The 14,511-nt window shown below is 45.3% G+C and overlaps 1 protein-coding gene across 1 annotated transcript; it reads left to right on the top strand.

The window, feature by feature from the left end:
- Positions 1-4: 4 nt before the first annotated feature.
- POGLUT1 (protein O-glucosyltransferase 1) lies at positions 5-14,178 on the top strand. Its single transcript, XM_032096533.1, has 11 exons — positions 5-113; positions 310-400; positions 2,203-2,346; positions 2,763-2,898; positions 5,528-5,649; positions 7,197-7,256; positions 8,239-8,338; positions 9,136-9,194; positions 11,014-11,181; positions 11,688-11,744; positions 12,375-14,178. The coding sequence occupies exons 1-11, from the start codon at positions 35-37 to the stop codon at positions 12,529-12,531; spliced, it is 1,173 nt and encodes a 390-aa protein (XP_031952424.1). The 5' UTR covers positions 5-34; the 3' UTR covers positions 12,532-14,178.
- Positions 14,179-14,511: the final 333 nt, after the last annotated feature.

The following is a 14,511-nucleotide window of genomic DNA, read 5'->3' as shown; positions in this document are numbered from 1 at the left end:
CCGCCGCCATCTTGGGCCGGGCGGCAGGGCGGCCATGGCCGCGGGGCGGGCGGCGCTGGCGCTGTGGGCCGTGGCGGCCGCCCTGTGCCGGCCGGAGCCCGCCCTGGCGGCAGGTGAGCGGCGGGACGGCGGCCGGGAGCGCGGAACGGGGCCGGGGGGCCGGGCGGGCGCCTCCGCCAGCACGCCGTGGCGGATCCCGGGGTGGAAGGCACGCCCGACCCGCTGCCCGTTCCCCGCCTCGCCACCCCGCCGCTTGTCCTGCTGGCGGATGGATCGAATCCTTGGGCTTTTCCTTCCTGTGTGTTTTAGATGCCAAGTGGAAAGCGATAACTGGCCAAATTAAGAAAGCTGTGGAAGCCTATGAGCCGTGTGTAAAGGAAAATTGCAGCTGCCACCAAAGGTGAGAGACTGGTTTCCTTTCGACTGCGCCGGTCTCCGGACATAGGAGGGAATACTTTCGGCAGCGCTGGTGGACTGGGAATTAGCTAGGGAATATTTGGGCCCAAAAGTGTCACATCTGCAGCTATCGGACACCGCTGGTCACACGCCTTGTTACCCTTTGCAACTGAACATACAGTGTGTTGGCATTTCAAATATGACCACGCAATAAATCATACACATAGCTGGTGACATTTGGCTAAACAACCCACTTCTGCCTTCTCACTCAGTAGGATTGAGGGGTGGGGGTTGATACCTTTAAGCAGTATTTTTGTTTAAAGGAGGAAAAGGAATTTAGGAGTTACCATATTCTTCTGCTTTTAGGATTAGGATTTCGGATGCAGAAACACAGATGCCCAACTTTAAGCCTCCTATTTAAAATTATCGGATGTGCTCACTCATTTTTGGTTTTGAGTGCTATATTGGCTTCTAAAATCCGATGAGTTATATTGAGCAACTGTTTGTACACTCTGTTTGGAGCTTTTGATCTTCATTGCTCTTGAAATATTGATGAGGGAAAGTCTCTTTTAGCTGAGCCTTCCAGTCTTTTTCCTAAATTCCAGTCCAGATACAGCCTAAACACATATCCTAATATTTAAACATACACCCCACCAGATCCTGCCCGCCTTTGGGCAAAACACCTTCCCAAGTGGTTACGACCTCCAATGATACACTGGACATGATAGTCAGTAGTAACATGAAGTTAGGATGGCTGTGGATGTGCCATGGCACTGCAGCTCTCATCCTGTTCTCAAGCTCATCCCGTTTGCATCCCTGCCAGACTGCTCATGCTGTTGTGGTCAGATCGTCCACACGATGGCAATTCCTGACATAGTTTTACTGCTCTCTACCCGATTAGGAAATAGCAGAATTCTGGAGGTTGGAGGGGACCTCTCGAAATCATCAAGTCCAATCCCTCTGCTCAAATAGGGTTGCCAGGACTGCGTCTAGTCAGGTTTTGAATATCTCAACATTAATATGTCAAAGAAACTCCACAGCCCATCTGGGCGACCTGTACCAGTGTTTGACCACCCGCACAGTGGAATCACCCTGACAATGTTTTCTTAAACTGAAGCATTGATGCAATGTCTACCTAAAAGCAAAGGATGTTTCCTTGACTGTTACAATCAGACAGTGTTTATTACATGCTCCCAAGCAGTTAGATCAGAGGACCTTTACACTAAATTTATATAAATTGCATCCTCGTGCTGTGTGGTCTTAAATTTATTGGGTTTGTGTTTCCATACTGTGTTCCTGGAGCTCATTGTGATGTGCAGAAGTCACAGGACATGTACTGCATAGGCCTGTCCTCCTGGGCCAGCTGTCACTCACCCAGTGTTGCTGTGTGATGGTATTTCATGCAACCAGACTGTTACCTTCTTTTTTGATGTCTACATAGCATGACATTGTATGAGGAGTTTAGTCCTGGTGTGCCCCATCATTCGTGGAGGGCCAGAGCAAAAGGCTGAAGTGAGCTGAAGGCTTTTACCAAAACATGCCAGGGTATGTCAGGTACTTTGTGGGAGAGTAACTGGAGTTGTCCTGTGCTGGGCTTTGTGTTCAGGCAAACAGCATGTAGGTAAAAGTGTGAAGGTTGGACCTACAAGTCTCTGAGGAACTTCCAAGTGACTTCAAGTCTCCCAGCAGAGCTCCTGGAAGCTACATGGAGCTTGTTTAGCTAGAAGCCTGCTCTGCACACTGCAATAATTTAATGCACAGTATCCTCCCTGTGGTACATAATAATGGCTGATGGTTTTGTTTCAGTGTCTGGAAGCAGGACCTGGCTCCTTTCCGAGGTGGCATTTCCAAGGAGACAATGTCAGATGTGGTGAGCCAGAAGCTGGGGACACACTACCAAATAATTAAAAACAAACTGTACCGTGAGCAGGACTGCATGTTCCCTGCAAGGTAAGAGCTGTGCAGATCTCCTCTCCCTAGCTGGGATAGAAGAGTACTTCCAACGCTACCAAGCTGGAATTCATTGTCCAATGGTATTTCAGAGGTCTGAATCAGAGCAGGGGCCTAGAAAGTAAACTATTAGGCTTAAATGTATCAGTAGGAAAGTGTCACTGTTGCACTTCAGTGTACAAAGGGTCCGTTGGTTGTGGGATCCCAGAGAAAGCTCAGATCAGGCCAGATTAATAGGCTGTGTTGCTTCATTGGTGTCCATACTGCAGTGGGACTTGGAGGCTGCTCCCAGTTTGCATCATGGTATGGCTTAGGCTCACCATCTCTTCTGCCTCTGTGCAGAGAAAGGCCTGCAAGAGACTGCAGGGTTCCGATGCCTTCTTATAGCTCTTTTGGCACGTGTCATTTCTCCACAGATGCAGTGGGGTTGAGCACTTCATTCTGGGGATCATCCACCGCCTCCCTGACATGGAAATGGTGATCAATGTGCGAGACTACCCCCAGGTTCCCAAGTGGATGAAACCCATTATCCCAGTCTTCTCCTTCAGTAAGGTACACACACCTTAAAAAGCTGAGCATTTCCAAGATGTGCATGTCCCTCTTTCTCTTGGGAACGTATTTTTGAGGAAGGTTTTCTGTGCATCAAAATTGCTTGCTCCTTTTTGCCCTTTGTTTCCTTTCGCTTCCAGTTTTCTGGCAGACAGACTTGCAGATCGATTAGATAGAGCAGCTTTTCCCTTCATTAGCTCCTCTTCCAGGTCAAAAAGTGTACCTCTGCCGCAGTGGAATGATGCACAGCTGGATGGGATATGTGCCAGCCTTGCTGTCATTTGCTGCAATACCTCTGGTAAAATTGTAGCCATAGTTTATCAGTAATATTAAGGATTTTTGATCATGTCCGTTGTCATACAGTAATCTCATTTAATGTGAATATTTTAGTCCTGTTTTTGTGGTACCACAGATGAGTGTTGCTGACTTTCTTTTCTATAATATTGTCATCTTCTATGAACCCTTTTCCCTTGGATTCTATTTTCCACCTGCAAATGTGCACACACACACAGAGGCACATGCATGCATGGAGACCATTGCTCTTTGTTTCTCTGTTCCCAGACTCAAGAACCCTCCTGCATGTTTTCCTACCTCTCAGACTCTTAAACCTGACTGTAGCATAGTGTCTCATCCTTTCCAGCAAATTATTCTAACACCTCAAGCTTTGGCTAATCTTGCTTTACCCAAATCCTCCACTTTCACAGCCTAACCCTGATTCTGCCCTTGGTTGAAGTCCAGCAGACAGTAAGATGCAAAGAGAAGCAAAACCTTATTTGGTCTTTCTAGTTCAAACCCAGCTGTTTCTGCTGACTTGCAGCATCTTACTCTGAACCTAGGTCTTCAGCTCATGCAATCTGAACCATAATATGATCCATAACTATTGCCTGCTCCCTGGAGATCCTAAAATTCTCTCTAGATTTTCAGTACAGCCAATAACCATGTTTGCTGCTCGATGCAGTAGTAAAGCCAAGCTGTCTTTCCCCTTGACCATTGCACAACCTTAACTCTAGCCAGCAGAACCCAAGATTTTCCAAAGCAGGTTGCAGGAGTTTAATCTTTGCATCTGTGTTCATCATTCTGCTCCTGGGTGCCCTGCAAGACCCCGCTCTACACTCACTGTTGTCCAGTATCTGAACTGTAACCTCAACCCTCTCTTAATTGAAACCCAGTGGTGCAGGCACAGCTCACATTTCACCAGCCAGTGTCAGGAAAACTTCAGGGTTCTGGTCCCATGGGCTTTCTAAGGCTGAAAGCATAAGGAATTGAATGATTGTCCTATTCTGCATCTCAGAAGGTGACCGTGGGGCAGTGGTGGAGCTGATGTGGTTTGTTACCAGTGCCTGTTTGTAGCAGGACTGAGAACGAGCAGATAAAGAAGCAGACACTCACTCAAGTTGGAAGGGACCTCAGAAGGTCACCCAGTCCAGCACCTTGCTCAGAGCAGGACCAGCTCTGGGCTGCATCCTGCCCAGGTCTGAGCATCCTCGAGGACAGCGTGTCCACAGACAGAATTTGACCTCTGTCAGAATGAAAACATATTTCCCACTATCTAACTGGAATTTCTCTTCTTGTAATCAAAGCCTATCGCCACTCAGTCTGGCTCTGCACTTCAGAAAAGAGTGTGCCTCCACCTGAACTCTCCTAGTAGGCAGTAGGAGATGGCATTTACATTCCCCTAAGCCTCTTCTTCCCATGCATGGACAAACCCATTCCTCAGCCCCTGTTCATAAGTCATGTGCACTAACCTCCTGACTAGTTTGGTGGCCTTGGACTCTGCAGTATCTCCAGGTGGCAGATAGATGGATAATTGTGTAGGAAGTTTATTACTAGTGCAAGAAAGTTGCCTATAGTCTGGTTTTATGGAAGGGTTTAGTCTTCCTTAAGTGCTGGTCTTCCCTCTGATAGTATGTGGGGATTTAAGCAACCAAACAGGAGTGAGGAACTGGAATTCTTACATGACCTGGATATTTATTACAGTGAATTGTTAAGTGATCTCTAGGAAGGCTGGAGTGAACTGAGGTGTTGGAAACCTTAATGTCAAAGTGTCTCTAAGTGCCTCTATCTCTGAGGAGGTAATAATGCCTCTTGACTTCTCATCAGAAGAAAACATTTGTAGCTACACATAGGCACAAGCCTATAGAAAGGTGAGTTGAGCTCAGGTCTTTTGCTCTTTACTAATCAGCTGCATCATGGATTTCTTTTGCTATTTTCTACATGAAAGTCCTGTGTCATCACAAAGCAAGACAAGGCCTTTTAAAAATCATTGAAGCATTTCAGTATCAAGCTGTCTTCATGTGAACCCTGCCCAGGGAGGCTGTGGAGTCTCCCTCTCAGGAGACATTCCAAACCCACCTGGACATGTTTCTGCATCACCTGCTCTAGGTGACCCTGCCTTGGCAGGGGGGTTGGACTGGATGACCTCCAGAGGTCCCTTCCAACCCTACTAATTCTGTGATTCTGTGGTTCTGTAACCCCAGCAAATGGTGACTGCAAAGCTCTTGTGGCCTCTTACGGAAGCGTAATGGAGAAAGCCAGCAGAGCTCCCAGGAGGCATGCTTGTTACTGGTGGGCTCAATCAGTACACCAAAGTAGATATTACTCTCATTCTTGCATTACTCTCCTTTTTCTCAAGACATCTGAATACAATGATATCATGTATCCTGCCTGGACATTTTGGGAAGGAGGACCAGCTGTTTGGCCGATTTACCCAACAGGTTTAGGGCGCTGGGACCTCATGAGAGAGGACCTCAGAAGGTATGTTTTGGAAATGGTTATGTGTGGGGGGAGGTTTCATGGAAGACAAAGATCCATCTTGCACTGGGCAGCACTGGGCCGGTGTTGATGTCTAGGACCATAGGTCTGTTGGCCTGTGATCTGTCCTGCTGCCTCACATTAACTACCTACAGCTTAACTGCTGTATGGGAATTCTCCATGGAAACCTTGGATGATGTAACTGGAAGTTATAATTAGCTCCTCTGTTTGCAACCCTTTAGTAAGGAATGCAGAGGACAAACTATGCACATCCTTCTTCATGCTGTCAGGGCCAGATTACTATCGGGTTTGGGGAGAGCAGGTTTGTCAATAAAGTAGCAGTTATCTTTTGCCTGCAGAAATCTCCCCTGACATACAGAAATATTTTTCTTTCTTTTCAACTACTTCTCTAGGAACTGTGTTTTTTTCAGTGCAGGGATGATCCAGGATGTTTGTATAAGCTTCTGGAAGGCTAAAGGAAAGCCTTCTTTAGATCTGCTTTTACTTGAGTGTCGTTGTGCAATAAGAAAACCTGGAATTATTCCTAAGAATCAAGAGTCACTACTGGGCTAAGACAGAAGGTGTTTCTGGCTGGGAGTCTTCCTTTTGGCAGGATCTTTTGACTTATTAGCAGAGTAAGGGGCTGCTTCCCATGGAGAGTGACAAACCAAGTGTGCAACAGTGAGTGAACATAGAAACAAAATAGCAAAAACCACTTCTATGTAACTGACTTGACATCAGAACGTAAGGTTGACTCTTTCCCTTTTCAAAATCTGAAGATCTACGTGACTATTCTTAGCTAAAGCTTAATGTGTTGTAGTGTAACCGAGGTCCAAAGCAGTTACTCATCCTTGTGTTTTCACTTGTGTCACTGGGTTAAAAGGAGATGCAAAGCTTGACCTGCATAGATAGAGCAGCTTGGGGGTCAGGACCTGCATGTTCCACCAGGTGCAGTAGAAAAGTATGGCAGAGTTCCCCTGAGAGGTGGTGAGGCAGGTGACTGCACTGACAGAAAAAAACCCAGGTGAACAGCTATTTTGAAGGACTTGATTAGGTTTAAAATGAAAGTGATTATGAAAAACAATGAACTCCTGTGTTTTAAGTGCAAAACTCTAGGTGGGTTTTTTGTTTCTTGATTGGTAGTTTTGTTTTGTAGTGGGAAATGACTGATTAGAAACTCTCCAGTGGTTTTTCACTATCCATATTCAGTGAAGTACAGCAAAATAAAGCCACAGTGCAAACAGTGGATTCAAATCTTAGGTAAACTTTTCATACCCTTCAAGGTTTGGTGGGGGGTTGTGTGTGTCATACATTGTTTTGAGTGAAAGGTGTTCTGGAAAGTAGCCTATATCGTGTTGCCTTAAACACAACATTCACAGGAAAACCTGTTTCTTTGCACTTGGCTGAGAGGTTTTTTCTGCTATAATGAAGAAAGTGATTTCCATCAAAAATGAAGAATGGAAAGAGACATCATGCTGTGAAAGCTGATGAGAGTGCCGTTTCATGGTTATATTAAATCATTTATTGCCATGTATAAAAAATATTTTCAGATCTGCAGAAAAATGGCCATGGAAGAAAAAAATCTCTAAAGGATATTTCCGAGGATCCAGGTGAGCATATTTTCCTGCAACAGAAGATTCTACCAACATAGGCTGTGGCAGCTCTCTGTATGTAGAAATTTCCATGTCTCTAAGACCTAATCCCTAATTAAGTGTAACTCAGAGTGTGTTTTCCAAAAGTAAGGAAAGTGAGACATGTTGTACAGCATTGCACCATTAGTTATTCTCCATAAGAGTTGCCATTTGCAACTAGTTTATTATAATCACCTAATATTGGAAACAGAAGTTGTGATGGATTTGCCACATTATTTCTTAATGACTAAAACTGTCACCTCAGGAACCCGCTTGTTTTGTTCTGTGAAGGGAACCGCAGGGGCTTGATACAAATTTAAAGATTTAATATTGCTGTTCATGCTTCCTGACAATGTGAATGCTTTATGGGCTGTGCAAATGCTCCACACTGAATGAAAAGTGTTCTGGCCTTAAGTTACCTGAGTGGTGGGGGATAAGAGAAGGTTATTTTTGACCTCTCTCCAGTGACAGTTTGAAACAATGTTAAACCCCATACTTTGTTTCTTCCCTTTCGCCAATAGAGAAGGATTTGATGGCTTACCGGGTAGGCTCCGGAAGTGATGAGGAAAGTGTCTCAGGGATGTCATAACCTTGTTTTAAAGTCCTGTCAGAGGGATCACTGCTGAAGATGCTGAGCAGCTCTTAACCCCCTGTGAATAAGGAGAGAGTTAAAGCATTTGGCACCCATCAGGATAAAGCCTGAAGGAAGCAGGATTTGTCCTGGGAATTGTTTAAATAATACTGTTAAATATACAGTAAGTCAAATAATTTTGGTAGCCATAACTCATACTCTTCTGTTAATATACCCTTGGACAGAAATACACTGTGGGACACACTTCATAATGTTTTGGGGACACAGAGGGAGGCCAGCCTCAGAAAGAAGCAGTGCCTTGAGTTGTGTAGTCTGTTAGCTGTGTTGAGTCATGTGGATTGGCAATTAGTGATAGCATTTCTTTTTCAGAACAAGCCCTGAGAGAGATCCCCTCATCCTGCTGTCCCGAGAAAACCCAGAACTTGTTGACGCTGAGTACACTAAAAACCAGGCTTGGAAGTCTGAAAAGGTGTGTGGGTGTTTGTCTGTCTTCTGAGTGTGAAGGCCAGAAAGGGTGGCATTGCAAGATGGCTTTGATGAGTGAGAAATAGCTTGTTGGAGAGTTGTGGGTGATCCTTTAGAGTGGGGGAGGTTTGTAGTTCCCTTGATGGCCGCACCTCTCTGACAGATGAAAGGAGGGAGTCTCTAGAGCCTGGCAGGCCAAACACTCTTCTTCCTTCTACGCTTTTTGTTCAAGGAAAGCAGAAAACATAAGAAAATGAACCTCTGCCAATCTTTTCCTCTCCCACAACAACAAAATTGGCCAACCCTTCCCCTTCTATCTCTGAGCTGCCTCTGTGGTGTTGTCAGTCTTTAAACCTTTTTCTGTTTTCTCTATTTCTTGATCCTATTGTGGATAACTTTCTGATAACTGTTGCTGATAACTTTTTAGTTTCTTGCTTAGTCTACAGTCCAGCTCTCTCCAGACAGTCTTGGCTAATCTGGTTACACTTGGCTTCACACAGTCCATTGTCCCAAGCTGTTTTCCACTCTGTAGCTGCCAACAAAACATTATCATTTAATGTGTTTGTGCTGGCATTCACTTACAGGCAGTGTGTAATTTACTGAGCTTTTTTTCTTGTTTGAAGGGCTGGGAATTCTTTATAATCCTTCTAACAGCCCACCAGAGAAGGTTTTCTCAGAAGTGGGAATGGAAGGTTTTGACACATCACCTTTGTTTCTAACTAAGAAGGAAAACAAATTAAATCACAATTTGAAGTTTATGTTGTTGTTGTTGTTTTTTTTTTTAATTATCTTTGTTTTAAGGACACCTTAGGAAAGCCTCCTGCAAAGGAAATTCCACTGGTTGATCACTGCAAATACAAGTAAGAGTTTTGATTAGTAAAGCTGTGCAAGGGCTGTGTGTTATTCTTTCCTTGCATGGTGTAGGGTCTCATTTTCTTTCAAGGTCTAATTCAACAACCAGCTCCAAGTAGATGTGAAAGCTTGTGGGCAGATATAAGACAGTTGAAAACTTGGGAGCTTAGCATGACAAGTGCTGCCACTGGGTGTATGTAGTAAAAGAGAGAACCTGAAATCTGATTCAGCAGACATAGTACTAATTCACACTTTTTATGTTGTTTGGGGGAATGTGGTTTTGATTTACAAAGGTTTTTATTCTTTAACTACTTTAGTGAGGGTTTTTTGGTGTAATACTCTCACAGGTTTCTGTGTACAATATAAACTCTTAGTGTGTATGCACTTGTGTGTCAGATGTTTTGCTTTTTCTGCTAGTTGTGATTCTGCCAGCCAGAATCTGCTGATATAAGAGCTCAGTCATTTGGCTGAATCTGTGTTTTTGTGCAAATGTGATTGACTTGTCTCATGTTGTATTTCACTAGACTGTAGCCCAGATTTCTCCCTTCTGTTACTCATGCACTGCCCAACTCTGATGCTCCCCAGCCCATCATATGGTGTAGGCTGACATCCCCTCCCACACTTTTGTTGTAGCCCAGGGTGGTAGGGTCAACATGAACTTTTGTCTGCTCCCTTCAGCATAGGTGTTATAGCAGGCTGGCTTGGCTGGGGTCGTGGATGGTGGGAGCTGTGTCTGGAATTGGACAGAGGCATTTCCTTGCTTCCAGACCATGTTCTTGTTACATCTCTACATGTATTTGTTGAGTTCCTCATACAATGAGCTCCTTGTCCCTGCCTTGAGCTCCTAGGTAATACAATGGATGCAAAGTAATTTCAGATTTACTCCTTGTCATTTACTGCTGAGCTAAGTTTAGCTGTAATTCCCGTCTTGCCCAAAATATATACAATATATAAGCTTCATCTCACCCAAAATAGCTTCATTAAAGGAAGAACTCTCTTCCCCCAGCCCAAAATGTTTGACTTCAAAGATCAGTTATATGTACTGGGGAGGTTTACCTGTAGGAAAAACAACTTTCCATATAATAGGAGAAATGTGGGTTTGAAAAAGAAAACAAGTAAGCAAACAAACATCTCTCTGAGATACAGTTTGCTAAGAAAAATACCCCCTTGCCACAGTCAAGCCCACTTTACTAACTTGGCAGAAAATACTGAAAACAAAATTGTGGATTCTTTGTTATCTGCAGAGTTCATCTGTTGTGTGCCGGCCCATTTAACCTCCTAGGGTTGCATTCCCAAGTTAAAATGGAACAATTACATTCAGATTAAAGCAGAATCCTAGAGGAAAAAATAACCTGAGATAGATGTGGCAAAGCACAACAATGAACAGAAAAGCTTCACTGCAAGGCAAGAGAGAATTGGGAAAAATTTCCTTGTGGTTGACAGAGTCTCTGGGTGATCCCATAGGGTCACGGGATCCATGTTGTGACCTTCCATGCCTTGTTGGCAGTTGTCCATCAGGCCTCCTTCAGTTTGTCACAGGCAGGTGCCTTTATCACAGGTAAAGCCTCACACCTTGATTTTCTCACTGAGTTTTGACAGACAGCAGAAACTCACCTAGCACATCCATAACTTCAGCTCACCTTTCCCGTGAGCAGCTTCAAATAAATGCATTTCCTCTGTTTTAGCAACTGGTGTGCTGCTCAGTGTGAGGGAGGCCCCCAGCTGCTGCCTGTCAGGGAAGGTTCACTGCTGCCTGGAGACCAGCACAGCACATTTCCTCACACAAAATGTGTAATGAGGTCCCTCTCTTTGCTGATCCTTTTAAAGGTACCTGTTTAATTTCCGGGGAGTGGCAGCCAGTTTCCGCTTGAAACACCTTTTCTTGTGCGGCTCACTCGTCTTTCATGTCGGAGAAGAGTGGTTGGAGTTCTTCTACCCCCAGCTGAAGCCTTGGGTCCACTACATCCCGGTGCGGTCAGACCTCTCTGATGTCAGGTGTGAGGCCTGAGGCCCCTCCATGGAGCATTCCATACCATGGGAAAGCCTTTGGGAAGGTGGGGTGGTTTGTGTTAGGCCATGAAGTGCCTCCTCTCTGAGGCATCAAGCAAAGACTCATGGTCTTCCCTCTTCATCACTGCCCCCAAAGAATCCTTTGCTCATATTACTTGGGGAGTACAGTTTCACTGGAGTGTGTAGGTCTGTCACTCTCAGAAATCAGCAGGCACTAGACACTGAAATTTGCAAGTGGGCAGCAGAGATAAGGGGGAAGAAGAACTTTTCAGTGGGCCAAAAATGTGTTAGCACCCAGATTTCTGCATGTTGTCCAGAACTGATGTGAAACAATCAAGAAGAGAAGTTTCTTCTGTGCTCTGAGGTGAGCAGCACCTTCACTGAGTTGTAGACTCTTAACCTCACCCTCCCCAACAATTTAGCTAAGGGATGATGTTCTCCACTGAGCCAGTTGTTTCATAGCCTTTTTTTTTTTTGTGTCTTCATTTTAGGGAGCTCTTGCAGTTTGTAAAGGAGAATGATGCCATAGCACAAGAAATTGCAAAGAGGTAAGTTGTGTGTTCTTCCTGGCTATTAGGCAGTCTTCTTCCAAAACATTTTCTTACACTGCTTTTGAAGGAGTTGCCCAACAAAGACGACCTAGTATAAGTAGGGTGCAGTATAACTGATCTTCTGCAATAACAGCAGGAGGGCTGGAGCACTCATAACAAGCAGGGGGAAGCAGAGAACAGGATTCTGTGCTTAGCTCTTTGGTTCACATGTGACCCGTGTCAGGAGCCCCACGGAAAGCTGGCAGAGGTTGGGAGCTTTCGTCTCAGTATGAGGCGAGCTGGCTCCTGGGAGCTGTGTCTGCACTGTGAACATTATCTATCCACGCTGGCAGGGGCTGGCTTCTGAAGCAGCATGCATCAGTGCTGCTCTAGCTGTATGTGATAAGTGAAATCTGATATTTATTATCCCAGATAGCAAATACCATCTCGAGGACAGCACAAGCACTGCAACTGTCAGAGCTGTGAGCATGAATGAAAATTGTAAAATTAAAATAGACGGTACAGAGCAGCATGTGTTGTTTCTCATTTGAAACAAGGAAGAGTGAAAGTTGATACACATCCAAACCAAAACTAATGACTCTTGTAGGAACTGGAAAACAGTCCTGACTGTGCCTTGTGTGTCTCTAGGGGACGTCAGTTCATCACTGAGCACTTGGAGATGGAGGACGTCTTCTGCTACTGGGAGCACCTGCTGTCTGAGTATTCCCAAACCTTGACTTACAAAGTGAAAAGGAGGAAGAGCTACAGTGAGATCGCTTCTGAACGGCTGAAAACAGAACTGTAGAGACTTCTCTGTTTTTCTCTTCAGCTCAAACTGATCCCTGTGGACATCTGAAGATCAGTATTAACTTATTTCTTGCTCTCTCAGACTTATCTTGTGCTCTAGAGCTACAGAGAACAGCAGTAGACTGTCTTGGACATTGCTTCCAGGCAGTGGTGCTTGGTTTTACTGTCACCACAAGAATGTTAAGTAGCATGTTGGATTATGGCTATTTAATGGGGTGGTCAGTCACACCTAGAGGAGGGGTGTTAGCATTTAGGCCTTAGTTACTACCTGTCTCAGAATGATCCTAAATCGCATTCAGTCAATAAGAAACCTTGCTGTTCATTTTGCTGGACTTTTTACCAAAAGTCATGGCAAGGTGCGCAGACTATGAGCTGCACTCAGCTGGCAGATAAATGCCCCTTTGTTTGGCAAATGTTTTCTCAGCTGGGTGATAGCACTTGGGATATTAGGTGTTCTCTGACAGAAGCAGTTACTGGGATTTGGGGGTAACCTTTTTGGATAGCTTAGAGTTTATGTTTATGTTGGGTTTTAGAGGTTGATGGTAAGGCTTTGACATGCCATTGAAAGGATAAATGATCCTTACAGAGTTACCTTACCTACCTCACAGGGGAGCAGCAGGTGGTGGTGATGTGACCATCATCAGTGGTGTGCTTGGCAACTGAGACAGAGGTGGTTCATCCTCCAACAGATGAGCTGGGTGCCTGCACAGCCCTGCACAACTGAGCCCCTGTTAATTATCTCTCACCAGCTGCCTGGTCAGACATCCTGGATCCTTAGGAACCCACAGAAAGTATTGGCAGAGGTAGATTCAGCACTCCTTTTTTCCAAAAGTGCAGAGTCTGCTCTGATCCCCTTCTGTAATCTTGCCAGGATTATTTTGGGTTTTTTTAGTTCGAGGTTTTTTTGGGACTGGTAATACATCTGCTCACTTCAGTACTCATTTTTCTTCCCCACAGCTGTGCCACTTCTTTTCTCATCTCCTTCAGCCTGGTTGAGGGAACGTCTTCAGTCACACAGTAGTAGCTACTGCTCACATTACCCATTTTGAGGCGGTCACAGGCTGCTTGTGCTCTCTGTGTTTATGCCCACCACAGCCTCTCAGCCCAGAAGGACTGCAATTCCTGAAATGCTCTGTGGCCCTTGAGGTGAGAGGCCAGGAGGGAGCAGCATCTTCTCTGGCACCCAGACAGGTGATCAGGAGAATGTGGGGTGGCAGGAGGGACACTGGAGCCTCCCAGGAGAGCCTCAAGGCTGAGGGAGCAGCACATGATAATGGAAGAGGATGATAGCAACAGCTCTCAGGCCTGTCTGCAGTCAGTGTGCATCAGGGAAGAAGAAAATTGCATGGAACAATAACATTAAGTGCACGTGTGCCCTCACAGAGGCCTGGACATTTGTTTAGTGGGACAGTGTGTTGGTTTTGGGACCAGTGCTGGGGTTATCCCACCCGGCAGAGGAAACAGAACGGGGCATTTATAGAGCCTGGTTTCCCAGGGAAACTGTGCCAGAATGGAAAGGGTTTTCTGGTTTTCTATTTTGAGTCAACAGAGAGACAGCACTCCCAAGAAACTGAACAGCTCTGTATGATATTTTTAAACCATTTGTAATGAAGTGCTTTTTTGGAATAAAACAAGCAAAAATGAAGTTTTGCTGGGTGCATTGTTGCTTCATCAGAAGAGCAAGAAAAGGTCTGCAGAGCCCCTGCTGTTCTACCCATAGATCATGCGATGAGACTTGATTGTCGCAGCTCAGGTGGCCCTTGGCCGACGTGATGGTCCGTCAGAAGTGGGGGAAGACTCCCGGGAGCCACCAAGTCCCATGGGAACTCCCAGGCACCTCCCCTGGTGGGGAGCTTTCAGTCCTTTGGTGAAAGGCCTCACAAATGAGTCTGGGGGCGCTTCGGCGGTCTTTGATGTTTTATGACGCCTTTTAATACACGACGGCTGCATCTGTGTCAGCGCAGTCGAGCCAGCAATG

Source organism: Corvus moneduloides, chromosome 2, assembly GCF_009650955.1.
Source record: "Corvus moneduloides isolate bCorMon1 chromosome 2, bCorMon1.pri, whole genome shotgun sequence".
NCBI lineage: Eukaryota > Metazoa > Chordata > Aves > Passeriformes > Corvidae > Corvus > Corvus moneduloides.
This window is presented reverse-complemented; position numbering and strand designations above follow the sequence as displayed.

Excerpts from the sequence above, each read along its gene's own strand:
- POGLUT1 (XM_032096533.1), top strand. The coding sequence starts at position 35 with ATGGCCGCGGGGCGGGCGGCGCTGGCGCTGTGGGCCGTGGCGGCCGCC. Across the intron at positions 401-2,202 it reads AATTGCAGCTGCCACCAAAG|TGTCTGGAAGCAGGACCTGG; the intron begins GTGAGAGACTGG and ends GTTTTGTTTCAG. Across the intron at positions 2,347-2,762 it reads GACTGCATGTTCCCTGCAAG|ATGCAGTGGGGTTGAGCACT; the intron begins GTAAGAGCTGTG and ends ATTTCTCCACAG.